The 16088-nt window shown below is 42.5% G+C and overlaps 5 protein-coding genes across 7 annotated transcripts; 3 read left to right on the top strand and 2 right to left on the bottom strand.

Moving 5' to 3' along the window:
• Positions 1–40: 40 nt before the first annotated feature.
• On the bottom strand, positions 41–7938 carry LOC116433657 (uncharacterized). The gene is given in 6 exon segments (XM_076372802.1): positions 41–3819; positions 6316–6645; positions 6726–7067; positions 7178–7389; positions 7493–7577; positions 7677–7938. Coding segments are annotated over 6 exon segments (2127 nt in total). The 5' UTR covers positions 7797–7938; the 3' UTR covers positions 41–2781.
• LOC116433668 (potassium/sodium hyperpolarization-activated cyclic nucleotide-gated channel 2) lies at positions 287–2746 on the top strand. Its single transcript, XM_031992012.2, has 9 exons — positions 287–435; positions 510–748; positions 874–1089; positions 1153–1315; positions 1376–1509; positions 1583–1770; positions 1853–2058; positions 2150–2359; positions 2435–2746. The coding sequence occupies exons 1-9, from the start codon at positions 385–387 to the stop codon at positions 2744–2746; spliced, it is 1719 nt and encodes a 572-aa protein (XP_031847872.1). The 5' UTR covers positions 287–384.
• On the top strand, positions 4838–6329 carry LOC116433659 (ninjurin-A). The gene has a single exon (XM_031991998.2). It carries the CDS (start codon positions 5517–5519, stop codon positions 6225–6227), a length of 711 nt encoding a protein of 236 aa, XP_031847858.1. The 5' UTR covers positions 4838–5516; the 3' UTR covers positions 6228–6329.
• Positions 7939–8603: 665 nt separating the features above from the next.
• On the top strand, positions 8604–13935 carry LOC116433658 (protein spaetzle). Its single transcript, XM_031991997.2, has 6 exons — positions 8604–9164; positions 10892–11117; positions 11307–11485; positions 11557–11616; positions 11730–11833; positions 11919–13935. The coding sequence occupies exons 1-6, from the start codon at positions 9102–9104 to the stop codon at positions 12145–12147; spliced, it is 861 nt and encodes a 286-aa protein (XP_031847857.2). The 5' UTR covers positions 8604–9101; the 3' UTR covers positions 12148–13935.
• A 24-nt stretch (positions 13936–13959) lies between these two features.
• Positions 13960–15777, bottom strand: Spec2 (CDC42 small effector protein Spec2). 3 transcript variants are annotated; one of them, XM_031992009.2, is made up of 3 exons: positions 15270–15777; positions 14462–14752; positions 13960–14375 (listed from the first exon to the last, which is right to left on the bottom strand). In XM_031992009.2, exons 2-3 carry the CDS (start codon positions 14714–14716, stop codon positions 14367–14369), a joined length of 264 nt encoding a protein of 87 aa, XP_031847869.1. In that variant the 5' UTR covers positions 14717–14752; positions 15270–15777; the 3' UTR covers positions 13960–14366. The 3 variants fall into 3 exon arrangements, with proteins under 3 accessions (XP_031847869.1, XP_031847870.1, XP_031847871.1); XM_031992010.2 differs by having other exon boundaries at positions 15203–15281; XM_031992011.1 differs by lacking the exon at positions 15270–15777 and adding an exon at positions 15056–15256.
• Between the last annotated feature and the right edge of the window lie 311 nt (positions 15778–16088).

Here is a 16088-nt window from a genome sequence, read left to right as displayed (position 1 = left end):
GTTCCAAACCAGGAAAACAATAAATAATATAAGAATTGAATGAAGGAATGATTCGTTTAGTGATTATTTATTAAATTATATCGTTAAATAAGAAAACATTAGTTGTCATCGGGAAAGAAGGTGAGATATAGATTCGCTCGTTGTTCTCAATTAACAATTTCAAAGTTACTGTCAAGCGTTAGAAAACAGTTGTCCGATGATAGTGAACGTGATGTGTTTCACGGTAATCATTACAATTTAGTCTTCGATTTATTTTCATCAGGTGTCGCAGCGCTGCACTGCTCGTCAAAGATCATTGAAAAACATTATCGTACAACATACTACGACGCATTTCGAGAACTTTCTTAATTGGGCAATCGAGTTATCGAATCTACGATCGAACCTATGGATTTAATGGCTTACGTTCCCCATTTTTCAGAGGCGCCAAACATCGAGGTGAGCGAACCATCTTGACAGAGAAAAATATTGCGCATTGTACGATGTAAATCGATTTCTTGTTAAACGCGTAGCGCACACCGGTGATCCAGCATGTTTGCGAACAGCCGAAAGAGGAAGATCACGTGGAGAATGCCATAAAAGGGGATTCCCTTAGGGCGAAAGCGGCTAGATGGTTGCTGCGTCAACGGATTTTATCGCGGAAACACCATTTGACGCATTGGAGTTTGAAAAGCGCAACCGCGGTCAACTACGAGATCTCGAGACACGTAAAATCCCATCCCTACATGATTCATCCTTTCAGCTCGTTCAGGTGAACAGGCTCTAATTTTCTCTGAATCAATAATATCCACAGCGAGGGGCAAACCGAACGAATACATAAACCTCCTCTTCGTCCGGTGATAATCGCAGGATAATTTCACTCGATTTACTTTCCAGCATCTGTTGGGAACTGTTCATGACGGTGTTCACGACAGTGGCTCTTCTGGTCACTCCAGTCTCCATCGCCTTCTACTTCGACGAGCACGAATACTGGCACACGGTCAACGATACGATGAACATCGTCTTCTTCTGCGACATTGTATTATGGTTCTTCACAGGCTATTACGACTATCGAACGAAGATGATAGTCCTGGATCCAAGGATAGTAGCGATGTACGTTTACTCGATCATTTCGTCGAATTAACGAATCGCTGAAAGATTCTCGTTCCCACGCAGAAAGTATCTGAGGAAGTATTTCCTGGCGGATCTGATGACCATTCTACCGATAAGTTTCGTCGAGATCGTTCTACCCAACGGAACGTGGTTCTGCACCACTCTGAACATGATGAAGCTATTACGGATTCGCAATATAATCTTGTACTTCCGTAGACTTCACGGAGTTAGTTCGTCGTCAGGGTGACTTCGCAACTCGGGAATTACAGTGATTTCGCGGTTCCAGGTGTACCGGATAAAGTATCAACTGTTCAAGATTCTGGAAACGAGCGTGATCATCGTACTGTGCATACACTGGGCTGCGTGCATAGAGTACTACGTTCCCATGTCCGTGGGCCACTTGGGCACATTGAGTTCTCAGTCAGCTGATCATCCTCCTAATCGCGTTTCTTATTGCAAACCTATTTCGGTTTTATCGGAAATCCGCTTTCAGATCTTGGATTAATTCGGAGTACTTTCGGTCGAAGACCACCAAGACCGAAATGTATCTCGTGTGCTTGAATCGTGCGATTACCGCGTTGGTGCGGTCCGCCCATTATCTGGATATGAAAACTCCCGAAGATATGATACTGAACATGATACTGACGGTCTGCGGATTCATCGGTTTCGCGTACTTGATAAGTGCGTATGCGAGTAATAAAAGCAAACCGACTACATTCATTCAACGCGATCGGAATGAACCGTCAATGGCGTTTCGTTGTAGCTCAAGTCTCGGATTTACTAACAACCTTTCACATAACGATCAAGCGTCACCTAAAGATCATGCAACAGCTGCAGGAGTACATGCGATACAAGGAACTGCCGCAGGCTTTGCAACGCCGTTTGCTGGTGTACTATCAATACCGTGCGAAAAAACGGTTCGAAAGGAATCGGAAGATTATAGACGAGGTCTCGCCCTACTTGAGAGAGGTCCTAGTCTCACTGTTAATTACGACCGATAATCGCTTTCCCATATTTCCAGCCATTAAAACATCGTTAAGCTTACGACCGACATTTTCAGGAATTGATTTTACATAATTATCTGAGTCTGGTCGGCAACGTGAAACTATTCAACCATCTGCCGGGAAGCGTGGTGGTGCAACTGACTAACGCACTGCGCACCGAAATCTATATGAGCGGCGACAAGATCGTTAAGGCTGGAACGCGCGGTGAATCCCTCTACTTTATTACCTCCGGCACAGTGGCGGTCTACACTGCTACAGGAAAAGAAGTAACGTTACTCGAAATCGTTCTGCCGATTCTGTCGACTTCTCGGTAATCGCATTTCATTCACTGCTACCGAAAGGTCTGCCACTTGGAGGACGGAAGTTACTTCGGGGAGATCGCTTTGGTAATGGAGACCGAGTTGAGGATAGCTACCGTGATCGCGGTGGAGACTAGCGAGATCTGCGTGTTGGAACGCGACGACTTCCGCCGATACATATCTCGGTATCCGGACTTGTTGAACCGTTTGCAGAACGTCGCTCTCCAGAACTTGGAGAACAGCCCGGGCCTGGAGGAAGTCTGCGATCTGAATACCTCCGTCAAGCATCGGTACATCAATATAAGCAGCATAAAGCGCAACAAAAAGACTGCCGATAATCGGGGCGAAGAGTAGAAACCGGTAGTTATACTAATTCTATCCTGTATAAGCTAGCAACGATAGTTCCTTCGCCTGTACGGATTTCTATAAGACTGCTGATAGACGGACATGAGTCTCCAATGCTCCGGGTAATCGGCACTTCTGCACCCGTTCACGACGCTGAAGGGAGGGGCCAAGGTATCGATGCGGAAAGATCGTCTAGCGAAGGGAGTCCTGGGTCTCGGTACCACCGTTTTTATTTTCTGATCACCGTCCGCTTTTTCGAGACCTAACGCCAGCCCCACGGCCGATTTCACTTGCCTAGGATCGTCCTCGAAGCATCTCGGTTCGCAGGCGATACACTTTCTGAAAGCGGATCTTCTGACTCGTTCTTCTCCTCGACTCTGCTTCGAAATGCTGACGCCGTTCATTCTCTTGCAAAGACAATCGCAGCAACATCTTTTGTCGTCCGTCTCTTTTTCGTTCTCCGAGCAACTTTCCTGGCGACATTTCTCATTCCTGGTGCTCGAGCGAAGAGAACTCGTCGAGCCTGATGTACGTTGGATCAACGTGAAGATCGCTGGGGCAAGTCCACCCTCCGAGCCGTCGATGTGAGTAGGTCTGGGTGGTTCGTAGACGGGATCTACAGGGGTTTCCCAGCAGATCGCCAAGTCCATCTTTGTCTTCGGCTCCTTGCATCCTAGGATTGGCCCGTGTCGCTTGTTCGATGCCCTCGCGCGGTTTCTGGATTCTTGGCTACGCTTTCCATCCGAGTGCCGCCGTCAGGATCTTTCCGGGTCGGCAATCTTGAACACGGAGTCGTCGACCTTGTCCGGTAGAGGCTGATGATCCAAGTTCTCCGCGTGAAGTTTCTTCGCCAAAGCGAAGTGTTCGTAACAGGACGGTCGATCTTCCATTTCTTTCGTCTTCGAAAGATCCTTCTCCTCCTTCCTCCTGGGACAGTCCGAAACGTGCTTGACCAGAGAAGGTATTCTAAGGTGTCCCGTAATGTACCTGGGCTGGCAGCATTCGTGAGACTCGTTGGTTCCGGAAGGGACCAATTTTCCGGGACAGTGAGCGCAACACTTCTGAGTCTTCATGGTCTCCGTTCATATTAATCTTCCCATGGATCAAAAATGAATGACCTCACTCTTCTTTAGTTGCGCAACCGATTCGAAGGACCTACGAAGCCAACACAAGCCAGTGTAAGATACTTGAATGAAATAGGCGATGCTGCTTCCGAGAATTTCACGCGAAGTCCCTTCAACCAGTTTTCGCGCTCCGAGCGCGACTGCAGGAATGCGTCTCCCTAATCTCAGTGAACGGCACGGTTGTTTACTTGACGACGGGCTAGCTCAATACTACGATTCCGCATACATAGTTATACAGAATCGGTTCTGTGCAGGATAATTTTAGAAATCGTAAAGCGCAGACGACTACGAGATCTTTGCATCTGATTACTTCGGCACGAGTTATCGGGCTTGACCGATTTACAATACTTCACCGAGACGTGATGATGTATGCATTTCCCGCCGGTGATTCACGGCTCCCGTACTAGTTTTGTCTCGTGTAAAAATCAGAGAATCCGAGTGGTTGTTCCCCAGAGATTCGCGCGAGAAGGTTCACGAATAAGGAACTTTCGAATGGAGTTTGTGTTTGTGGTTCCCAGTATCGTTACGTGGTCACAGCAAGCTGTGCGATGGTACCCGTAGGCGTAAAACGTGTCTCGAGCCGTTGATGATTACAGAAAAGTAAAATGAAACTTACTCGCGTTCATCTGTACGGAATAATGATGAATCCTGGGATTCCTGATTCCATTATTTATAAAAATAATCGTCGCCGTTATTAAGAGAGCATTTTATCGTTCTAAGAAGAATCCTATCACTTCGTATTCTCGGTAACTCTTAAATATATTTATCAAGAAAACTGCGCGAAGCAGTTTTCCATTTCCCCTTCGCTGTTAGTGGAATAGAATATGCTTTGTGATTTCATTAATTCCAAGAACTGCGAACGTTACATATTATTTATAGTATATCGAGGATCATACAAGGTTCCGTTGGAGCAATGCCATTCCCCTACTACGACACTAGACTCGGGGCATTTTAGAGGAGCGTCGTTTTCATCTATCTCAGAAAGCACGTGACAGTAGCACGCAACTCGGCGAGTCCTAATGGTTTTCCCGACTCCAGTCGCATTGTTCTCGGTAAATTATAGAGTCGATATTAAGCAGCTCGCGTCGCCCGGTGACTTGGTCTAGATGAATAATTGGAGTCGCTTAACGGTTTCCAACGAACGTGTCGGATTATGTGTTCGGACATTGTTCGAACGCGTGAATTAATTAAGCGGATAACGTCCTTGAGTAAACTGGTAAATCCCGTGCCGAAGGAAACCCTGACGTTATAACAGTGACGTCACGAACGCGAATCGTGAATCAGCTCGTTTCGACCGAGTGAATGGAAGCTCTATCAACTTGCGTGCAACAGATCGGTTCCGTCTAAGCGCGGTGGCAGTGGTGCGCGAGTGCGCAAACTTCTACCCGTCGCGTACACGGTTGGCACATACGCAACGTGTATCGCGTTAATATTCAACTGGGGTAGATACCGCGAACCGTGAACCGTAAACCGCAAATTTGCATTGTCGCAACTGTGATACGGTTGAATCGTTTCACGCGGCAAATCGGGGAAACGATCGGCGAATTGAGAAAATTAGCTGTTTCCATGTTGGACCTTCAGAACCGTGCGTTTCCTGTGCACTAACAATAGGAGTGGTGCGTCGAAAATCCTTTTGTTCCATTTGAAGAGGTGTCATGGAAGAGAAAGAGATGGATCTATTAAAAGACAAAGGAGATGAGATTCTCTACATGGATGACGTTAGGGATGAAGTGTCTCAGCCGTTGACGTCTAAGGAACTGGAGGGTATTACCATTGGGCCGCGACTGGGTGCCCTGCTAGAGACAGACAATACGAATAATCCCCGGCCAACTTCTGGACCAGAGATCGATGACCTCAAACCGGAAGGGAAACCGTCAATTGGGTTCGATCATCGGGGGATAGACGATGGTTTGCTACCGGAAGATCCTCGGATACCGGACATTCCCGTGTTCCCAGACAGCAGGACACCGTTCTTCCCAGTTCCTCCGATTCAGCCGATTCCCGATGTAAACATCTACCAACACAAGAAAACGCTGGCGCAAGGAATGATGGATTTAGCTCTCTTGTCAGCGAATGCGAATCAGTTGCGTTATGTTCTGCAGACCGATGGAGGTCACCCTTATTACTATCCGTCGCTGGTTATGATAGGCGCCAGTTTATTCTTGCAAATCGCGGTGGGGATAGGACTGATCTGGAACAGCAGATACAATGTCAAAGACACCGCTCAAATGTGCAAGGCTGAGAGAGCAAACAATTGGACAGTGATCGGTATATTTTTAGTGACTATCCTTAACGTGTTCATCTCATCCTTCGGGGTGGTTGACGTGGTGTCGTACACACCGGACACTGGTATAAAGCTCACTTAAAAGTACCTTCTAATTGTAAGATTATTGTGTTCACGTGTTAGCTGTATGTTCGTGCATTTTTCTTATTTTATTATAAACATTAAAGTTGGATACAAGACGGAATTAATTGTAACAGTTTCTTTAATTCCTTGGATAGTTTCTCCTTTTTTTCTGATAGACTTTCGGTTTCTTTGTTTAATTCTGTTGAGATCTCTGAGAATAAATTTTCCATTCCCTCGCGGTCATTTTGAGCTATCAACAAGCGCGACGCATATTTAAATTTATAGTCTTGACAATCAGAGTTCTTTTTGGAAGATAAAACTTTAAGTTTCTCTTGCATAATATCGTGTAGTGTGGATATAAATTTGAAAATTTCATCCCAGTTTATGTCATGTAAACCAGAGCTCAAAGATTTATGGTGCTCCTCCACTACTGTTACCTAAAAATTTTATCATACCATCATGGTATTGTCTTTCCGGGTATGTAACTTAAGAACATTGTAACCATTTGTAAATTTACCATCCATTTAAAGAATATACACTCTTTTCTCAGCCACTTCACGTGGACATCCAATAAATTTCCAATGGTAAATAGTTCCTTTAAATATTTCTGATCCTCCTCGGATGGCACACTTCTTTTACTGGTTGCTATACGCTTTATTAGAGCCAGTTCCGATACAGATAAATGAGGGAGGCCACTAACATTAGTAGTTACCGCATGAACTCTGCTTATTAAATTAGCTCTCTCCTTAACAAGATTGGATATTTCTCTGATATTATAGTTCACTTTACCATTTAAATGTATAATATCGTTTATCTGATCAATCTGGGTTTCTGGTACATTATACGCTGCTTCTTTTCTCTAAAAGAATGTATGACAACTTCAATATACTTAGATTAAAATTTCTACTTAATGTACACATATAAATACATTAGAGATTATGTATTGTAAATACATAGATTACAAGTTACTTTAAAATTATTCAAGTATGAACATTCTCTTCCAAAAACACTGTTAGCCACAATCGTTCGGACTACGATACGAAGAGCATCTTGACTTCCGAGAAGCCAGGCAAATGCTAGTAATAATTGTCTACTGTTTTTATCATTTTCGTTACAAGCATAAAACTTAACCGCAGGATATTGTAAATATGCAAAGCATAATTTGGTAGCCAACACTGTATCTAAAAATAAACTTAATTTGAGCAAGCAGTGGTGGGTATGAAACAATGTTATATAAAAATTTATAAATTAAACGAAGTCAAAACACTATTTCAATAAATTTACCATAATCCTGAAAATCAAATTCAATTTGCCTTTCTTTCACAGCATGATAACTTAAGACGTTCAATACCTTCCAGAATATCTTGATCTGTTACGGAAAATAAATCATCGAATTAAATTGTTTATCCAATTGTTTACATAGAGAACGTTACGTGTAGAGGTTATGTGACATTGCTCGCACACTCACAACATCTTCAGCGGTGTCATTAAATTTTGCTAGCCTAAAGTATTCAGGTTTCATTGAAACATTGACTGACAAATTCAAATGCTGGCATAATAAACACAAAACACTTTTTATATCAGACATTGTTATGATTCGAATCAAAAATACACATTTCACGCACTCAACTTTCAATTTCCAATTAAGTTCGCGCGCTTTCCGAACGCTGCTCGATTGACTCTAGGTTGAATATTCTTTTCAACTAAAAAATGTAGAATGTTCTATTTGCGTAATTTACGAGAATATTCAGCGTTGCATTCCGTCCTGCATGGCTATAAAATTATTCCTGGCTTAGACCTAATCCGGGATACTTAAACCCAAATAATTATCACCCTTGTAATGACGGTCGTTTCACAAAGAAGTCTGCAGGTAGTCACGTTCGTCATCAGGTTGGAGTTCTTACCACCTGCTAAGCCAACTGGGGTTTCCTTTATGTTAGCAAAACTTCAAGTATCAGTCAACCGGTACCGTAATTTCAACAGTACCATTATGGAAAACAACGAACGGTCTTTGCTTTATTGTTCACACGAGGCACAAAAATGTACTCGAACGTTTCCGATTCTTGCGTCACGGACAACTAATTACCCGAACATTCGCGAACTTTTAAACAATTTTACGACAGAAATATACTTTTTCAATACTGGAATTAACAAATTAACAGCTAAAAAAGTTAAAAAAAAAATATATTTCTATTCTCTGCACCTTGTCCAATGCAATTCGATCGTTTCTCTGGTTTCGACGAGTTCGCTGATCGATCGGCTATCGATAAATTGAGCGGGCTGGTATGCAGTTAACTTCTGCGTTATTTCATAATCCACCAATACTGTTCCCGCGGGAAATGAAGAAAAAAAGAGCAGAGAAACGAGAGTGCGCGAAAACATCCGCGATCTGGTTATTTAGTACGATAAAAGATTTGCGGAGTGGGCAGTCGCGTCTCTGTTGTCCTGCGTCCCCACTTGCCACGAATTGCCGATGCACCGGTAGATCCTTCCTCGTCCCGCCGTTCCCTTGGGTACGGAGCTAAGATTACGGGCCGTTAATGTGACGGAAACCGACTGGTACGTGGCGGAAACAGGTCAATCGCGTCCGATCGTTCGAACGTGCAGGTTCGCCGAGCGATCCGTCGACGGTCGAGTCTAAACGCTTCTGACAATTGTCTTTTGCATCGGTTAACTTCACGTGTCGCGTACCGTTGACAACGGTCAGTCTCGCGGTCCATTTTCCGACGACGTTCACGGTGTGAATCGGAAAATCAACTGTACCTTGAGTCGTCGCTAACGAAAAAAGACGCAAGTTCCCTCCGAGGCGCGACGAGTCGCAACGACAGACTGTAAACAGGCGTGAAACAGTGATCCTTTTCGAGGAACAAGCGGTGTGTGTTTATCCGAGAAGATGGAACGAAGATACGGCGAGCCGATTCTACCGATCATCAAGCTTTGCCTTTTGATCTTAACGGTAAGAAAACAAAGTGCATCCGAGTGCGTACTGTTCTAATCACTTGAATTCTATCGAGCGAAATTAGCGACTCGTGTGGAAACGGTTGCCTGGACAGGGACTGATCTTTGCGAATCGCGTCGTCGACGCAGCCGGTAATGAAAACAGTAATAGAATCATCTCGGGTCAAAAAAAATATTCGTGCGACTCGTTTTTGCATTTGCGAATGTATCTAGAGTAAATACTCGGTAATACGCTCGAAGAATGAAATAACGATTCGCGACACGGTCGCTATGTACCGACGGAATTGTTATTCTCTGTTACGTTACACGATTAAACATGGTCTGTGATTAGCAACCGAACGGTCATGTTTACGCAACCCGAGATCTGTTATCGTGTAACTGTATATCGCCAGTCAGGGTGAACTTGTGTCGAATGGAACGATTAATATTAGGAATTTCATCAGAAGTCCGATGAACCTGAATAGGCGCGTGAATTATCGTTCGTTCGCAGATTTTCCATGGAACATTGTGACAGATTTAACGCACAGTTTAACCGAGCTGGGATTTACATAATATTACTCTGAAATAACAGCAAGGTCAAACACCATCCGATTCTTTTTAATGTAGGCTAGCGGTGGCCTCGCTTAATAATCATAAGTACCCCAGTTTCGCAAATCGATTTGCAGGTGACGTAGACGCGGATAGTTAAGGAAAGTCGGTAACACTTCTCTTGGAATAGTCAGGATACGGACGGAAACCTTCCTTGTCTCGTTACTTCCTGAATAATCTCGGAAGACGAGCTCGGTTTATCGGGCGGTCGCGGAGTTTATTATTGGACCGCTGTTTTTCTTTCCTTTTTGCGAGCAGATTGTTTTCGTGCTTACGCATCATTGTTGCGCATCATTTCGTCGCCGAAAGTCCATGCAGGATGTCTCACGGGAACTTTTGAACAAATTTGAATGCATTATGAGCCGGTGATTCCCGGTAGCTTCGACATTTGCATGCGCCGCGCGAGAAATCGTGCGGATGCAATTGCGAACCTCCACGGCAAAGGCCTGATGAAACGAGTTTAAGATGGGCAATTTATTCTTGGAATTGTTAAGAACCTGTATGCGTTTATCTCGATCCGACATCTCGTCGGATGTATGCGTCTGCGAACGGAGGCAGACTTTGACGAAATGAAAAATAATTAATGAAGAATTATTAACCCTTTGAACTCTATAGGCTCCAATATTGCACCAGTTATAATATTAAATACTTTAATGAATCTTAAAGAAGTTACCCTAAAATTATTCGATTTTCCAAACATCTAAATTTTGTACTGTACTTGTACTGCGATCCCTATATATCTTTAATATTTAAAATGGACAATTGCAGACGAATAATTGAAATATTCAATTAACGATAGGCTGGCACGTATCTGTTGATATTAAAAATTTCCATGCAGAATTCAGTTTTTTTTATGAAAAGAAACATTGTAATGTTAGTTTCTAGAAACCTGCCGATTGTTAAGGTTTAAAATTGGCGTCGATCGGCGAGTAGAGAAAGGATAATGACTTGTACCCACTAATCCGCGTAAGTGGGCATGCCCAGGTACGAGCGGGTACCCGTAACGGTACTTCCGGTTCTTCTGAAAAGGTCTTAGAAGCGTGCGGTACTTACGATGGCGGCTGAAACGGTTCTTGCGATTAACGCATCGATCTCGAGAGTGGCGATCCTCGTTGACGTGAAACGCACATTTCGCAGATGACGCAGAATATTCACGGGTATCCGCACCACGCCACTACGACGACGACGGACGTCGGCCAGTCCGCGGGTCTTACGGGGGAACCGCGGATAACTGTGAATCCTGCACTTTCCCGTGAAATTTCCGAGGAGGACGACGACTCGAGCGATTCCGAGGAACGGTCCGCCGATAATGACGTATCGAAGAGGAGAGGCCGCAGGGATACGTCAGGCAGAAGTTTCAGAGGTCAGTGTGAGAAAACGCTACTTTACGGTTGCGAGAAAAATTTATACGAATCGACGGACGGAAGCGGTACCTGTTTACCCCTCGATTTCCGGTGGAACGTGCAAGTAGATGGCGTCGGTTGTTTGTTTCACCGTTGAATTCTTCAAGGATTAAATCGTACATATCTGATTCGATGATTTTCGGCTACAGATCTGGAGGATATGCAGGCGGATGGCAAGATCATATTCCCCGAGGACGATATTCCTCGACACGTGCCGGCCTGCAAGGGGTCCACGTACTGCGAGAAGGTAGATTCCTATCCTGCGAACTTGGTAAGCGAAGCGATTCAACGAAATGGAAGCCTCAAGTATCTGGCAGGTGTTGACGTGGTGAGTAGACTCGTTGTTAATGAGACGTCTTAAATCTCTATTATCCTCTAATACGATTTGCGTCTTTCCAGCTGTCCGGCATAGTGCAGAGAATCGACGCGATGGACGACGTGCCGCTTTGCATATCTACCGTACGTATCGGTACACGCATCCGCAGCATGTACCAATCCTGTAAAGATAAAAGAATTTGTTAGTACGAAGGATAAAAAAGGGATCGGTTTACTAATTGCAATTACTGTTTAAGGAGCAGGTGATATTTCCTCAATCGGCCGAGAACAAGGATAATCAATGGAAGTTTATTGCCAATCAAGATAACTTCAAGCAGGGTGTACGCGTTGAGAAGTGTAGGTCAGTGTCCTATGAATAGAACGTCGATGAACTGCGAGCGATTTTCCGCGCGTTATTTCTTGTCTAACTTTTGAATCGTTTGCAGCAACGAGAACACTAGTTGCAACGTGATCGGCGGACCAGGCGAGGGTTACAGGACAACTTGCAAGCAAAAGTACGTTTATAGGCAACTTGCGGCAGTGTTGTCCGACGGTACGATGGTACCGGACACGTTCAAGTTTCCTTCGAGTTGCTGTTGCCACATCATGTTCACGGGAAGCCCGTTCACAAGGATGGGTCAGGTCACACCTGCTAAAACGCGCAGGAGAAAATGAATACTCGGGAGTCGCGCGTAACGTGATCAATTGTAAAGAGGAGCTCTCTCTGTTAATACCCGTTTGACTGTTAGAAACGCTTTGAACGGAACGTCGCCGAATGCATTTCACAGAATGAAGAAGTACAATTCCCTTGATTAATGACCTGTAGACAGCGTGATCGCGTTTTGTTGCAATGTAACCAGGTGCGTTTGTAAATACCGGAATCTCTTCCTTTTTTTTTTATTTACTTCGGAACTAAGACATATGAGGCAGTTCAGTGTATCTATATGACAATTCACGAACAGAATATGCTCGGAACAGTCTATCGACTTATCTGGTAATGACAAAGAAAGGTGATACAAGACTCGCAGGCGTTTCTTCGATCATCCATGACGAATGGATACTTAAAATAGAATTGAAAGAACAACACGACTGCCGGTGTACGTATATAATATGTTTCATGTTGAGATACAGTTATTATTAGCTGAATGTACGTATGCAATTATTGACTGTACAGAATATTCTTTACCTGTTTTTTAACGCGTGTAGTTGGATGATTTTAAGAGAAAGAGAGAGAGAGAGAGAGAGAGAGAGAGAGAGAGAGCGTGCGAGAGAGAAAGAGAGAAAGAGAGAGAGTGAGAAAATACTTTGCGCAAGAGGGACAAAACGAGTCTCTGAAGTGAATGTGGATAATCTATATCATGTGATATTATGTGATAATATAGCCATTGAGATCAACATAGTAATGTATACGTAGTTTAGAAATGATATCATTTCTTTTGTACCTGTAGCTTCAACAATGCGTATTCTCCTATGAAACAGATGAAGCAGCAATAAATAACGGTGACATGAAAACATATCTTACTTTGTATAATCGTAGATAACTTCTCCTACATAAATTAAAAGAAGATAAGGAAACAATTCCTAACGTTTTCGCTTACAGCATGCGGTTTTTTATTTTATTGTTCTTCATACTCATGTTGTATATGTTGTGTCAAGGGAACTATGCGACGAAACTTGATTGACAAGTACACAAATTTATTCTTACGCATTAAATACAATACTTAGAGCTATCGTTTCTTTTAACGTGCAATGTTTTTCGTAGCTCATTAAATGCTTGTACACCATTAGTTTACAATTGTCTTCGTCAGAATTTGAAGTGTAAATAAATATATATGATGTATACAGATGACAATAAAAAGTCTGAGACGTAGAATGACATTTTCTGAATTTAATATATTTTTAAATGTAAAGTGGTCCGGTATTTAAATTAAATTCTAAAAATCCTTTTACGGATCCGTCTCTCTCATTCCTGCCCCCTTACGTTTTTGTAACTGGTCCATGGGTATACCTTTGGGAGATCACAATTTCAATGATTAAGGTACAACGAACAATAGCTACCATAATTCACGATTTGTTGTAGAATAATTATAGACTAGGGAAAATACGTATAAATCATTTTTTTTCCTCAAAATTTGTTAACACGTGTAAATTCCAAAGATCACCTAATATAGGTTTATACACCCTGTTCAGGGATAAAATACAGAAGTAGGAAAAATGGGCCGTGCTTCGTGAACATTTATGTCCACCATGTATACGCTAAAATAGTTATCCACTAGTCGGCACTGATGAACCATACAAAATACAATCTTTTCTGTTTTCCTGTTTACGGAAGCACTACCTAAACGTGAAGTACTCACATTCTCACTTGGAAGAATAAGAACTGTATCTAACGCTTATCAATAATAGATCTACTACTGCAAAAAGTCATTCCATTATTAAGGAAAAAAAAAAAAAAACATGTAAATACGAGTAATGCTCGACGTAACATCTAGTATGATAGTATATTGTGTATATCAATGAACATCGACTATTTTAAATGGAAGAATAATTTCCAGTTGGTAAAAAAGAAAATGCACCTCAAAACTTTTGTGTATAATGTGGCAGTTACATCCAGTCTTTGCTGTGGAGGGTAATTTGTACGGAATACAACTTGCAAGTAAACGCATACTTTCAGCAAGTCCTAATACGAATCCTATTTAATTTGTTCTTTAGTATAATATACTTGATGTCATTTTAAAATGAGTCTACTTTTCGAGCACATTCTTACATGCAACAAATTGCATGTATGTTTTTGTTTTAACACAAGGAACAATGGACATTAAAAACTCAGTCAATTTTATAGTCCTGTCGTAAGATTATCTCCAGGTCAGTCTAAATGCACCATATAATTACTTTCAACGTGCCTGAAATGTAAATATTCAAATTTATGCGAGTGTTCCCTTTCTCTAATAGAATACTGTCTGCAAAAGAACAACAAAACTTATATTACCCTAACTCCATACGCGTTATCATAGCCTCCCTTCATTTGCATCTGTGCCTGAATGTTAGACAACTGTGCACTGGTCATGTCTAAATCTCCACTGCTTATGTGACCAGTGTGTCTGAAATTTGTAGGCACTCCTATCATACTACGATCTATCCTTAACCTCTGGTGTGACCTCTGCCTTCCATTACGTGCCCTTGGACCTTGTTGCGTCAGACAACAGGTGAAACATTGCACCCAAAGCTCTCCACTGCCAGCCATTGTTATTTATCTCTTCTAGTTACTCACCCTTTAAATCTGAAACATACGTAACATTGATTCGTTAGTAATAGTAATAGTAATAGTAATAGTTCTTTCGTAATCAATGGAGGTCTTTGTATATTAATATAAAAATTGTCCCCACAATTTGATCACGATGCAACTTGAAAAATTCATAGGTTCTACAGTCTATCACATATAATTAATAATGCTACTAGAAATGATTGACAGAAACAGAGCGATTGCACTAAAACTGTAATGTCTTTGTCTGATTCTTTCAAGCTTGATGCATCAGAATGATAACTTGCTCGATTGAAAATTAATTTTACGCAAACAGTTTACGTGTATAATTTGATTTCAATGTTGTGTTCATCCAATACACGAAACACTGATGCAAGAGTAATGTGAGAACAGTGCGCGAGGTTTAAAAATAATGCGTTAAACATTCCGAGAGTATTTAAGAAGAATATTTATAAAGATTGAATTTACACCGGGTCTTATCAGCCGAATGAGTCAGACGCGAAAGCCGATACGAAAATAAGGATCGCACACTCACCAGGTCATCAAGTGATCGTACTGTCGTTTGGTCTAACCTTCGTGGTGGCTTGAGACTCGAAGGCAGTGAAAAGCAAAACAAACATTCCCTTTTGATCGATGAGTGTACATGTGTCTGAAAAGGACATCCAAAACTGGCTCGTGTATCCGTCTATTTGCGGTAAACCATAGCAAAGGTGAAGGTCCGACGGGAACGAAAACAACCGAGTTTCCGCGGTGGAACAGAGGCAAGGAGACAATACACACCGGTTCACAATACAGTTTTGTACGAATTTTCACAGGGCACGTAGATCTCTGCGTCCTTATTTCCGTTTATCGAGTCATTTTAAGATGACCGTGCGTCGCTGGTATTTTTAACGACATGACTCGTGAGAAGACCGGACGAGCATTACTCGATACGTTTCTCTACGAGGGAATTTCGGCCGATGTTTGAAAAAATTCGAATTTATAAAGTATAGAGCCTAATGTCAACGTGATCAACGGTCATCCGATTATAGCGAAATATACCGTATATCGCTGGAAACCGAGCGTAGCCGAAGAAAGTCGAGGTCGCACGAGAATCACCGATCTATAGATGTCCGGGCACAAAGAACCTGCTCTATATATCGAGGGTCTTGAGATATTTCAGTTATAAAAGGATAATCAAAAAAACATCCTTTTAAATCCGGCTAACAGAATTGCTGTATTTAACATGGAATTCCAATAAGAGCAAACCTGTCGTCCTTTGTACTTCGCTCGCACAGCGTACAAATTTATTCGAGGATCATTCAACGGAAGTAATTGTGGTTACTGTAACAAAGATTTTGTATTCTGCGTTTGG

This window comes from Nomia melanderi, chromosome 12 (assembly GCF_051020985.1).
Source record: "Nomia melanderi isolate GNS246 chromosome 12, iyNomMela1, whole genome shotgun sequence".
Classification (NCBI taxonomy): domain Eukaryota; kingdom Metazoa; phylum Arthropoda; class Insecta; order Hymenoptera; family Halictidae; genus Nomia; species Nomia melanderi.
This window is presented reverse-complemented; position numbering and strand designations above follow the sequence as displayed.

What these genes read in the sequence shown, in the direction of transcription:
- LOC116433668 (XM_031992012.2), top strand. Translation starts at nt 385, where the DNA reads ATGGATTTAATGGCTTACGTTCCCCATTTTTCAGAGGCGCCAAACATC. An exon ending in CATCCTTTCAGCTCGTTCAG is followed by an intron (nt 749 to 873) that starts GTGAACAGGCTC and finishes TTTACTTTCCAG; the next exon opens with CATCTGTTGGGAACTGTTCA. An exon ending in CGGTTTCGCGTACTTGATAA is followed by an intron (nt 1,771 to 1,852) that starts GTGCGTATGCGA and finishes GTTTCGTTGTAG; the next exon opens with CTCAAGTCTCGGATTTACTA.
- LOC116433659 (XM_031991998.2), top strand. Translation starts at nt 5,517, where the DNA reads ATGGAAGAGAAAGAGATGGATCTATTAAAAGACAAAGGAGATGAGATT.
- LOC116433658 (XM_031991997.2), top strand. Translation starts at nt 9,102, where the DNA reads ATGGAACGAAGATACGGCGAGCCGATTCTACCGATCATCAAGCTTTGC. An exon ending in ATCTGGCAGGTGTTGACGTG is followed by an intron (nt 11,486 to 11,556) that starts GTGAGTAGACTC and finishes GCGTCTTTCCAG; the next exon opens with CTGTCCGGCATAGTGCAGAG. An exon ending in GTACGCGTTGAGAAGTGTAG is followed by an intron (nt 11,834 to 11,918) that starts GTCAGTGTCCTA and finishes AATCGTTTGCAG; the next exon opens with CAACGAGAACACTAGTTGCA.
- Spec2 (XM_031992009.2), bottom strand. Translation starts at nt 14,716, where the DNA reads ATGGCTGGCAGTGGAGAGCTTTGGGTGCAATGTTTCACCTGTTGTCTG.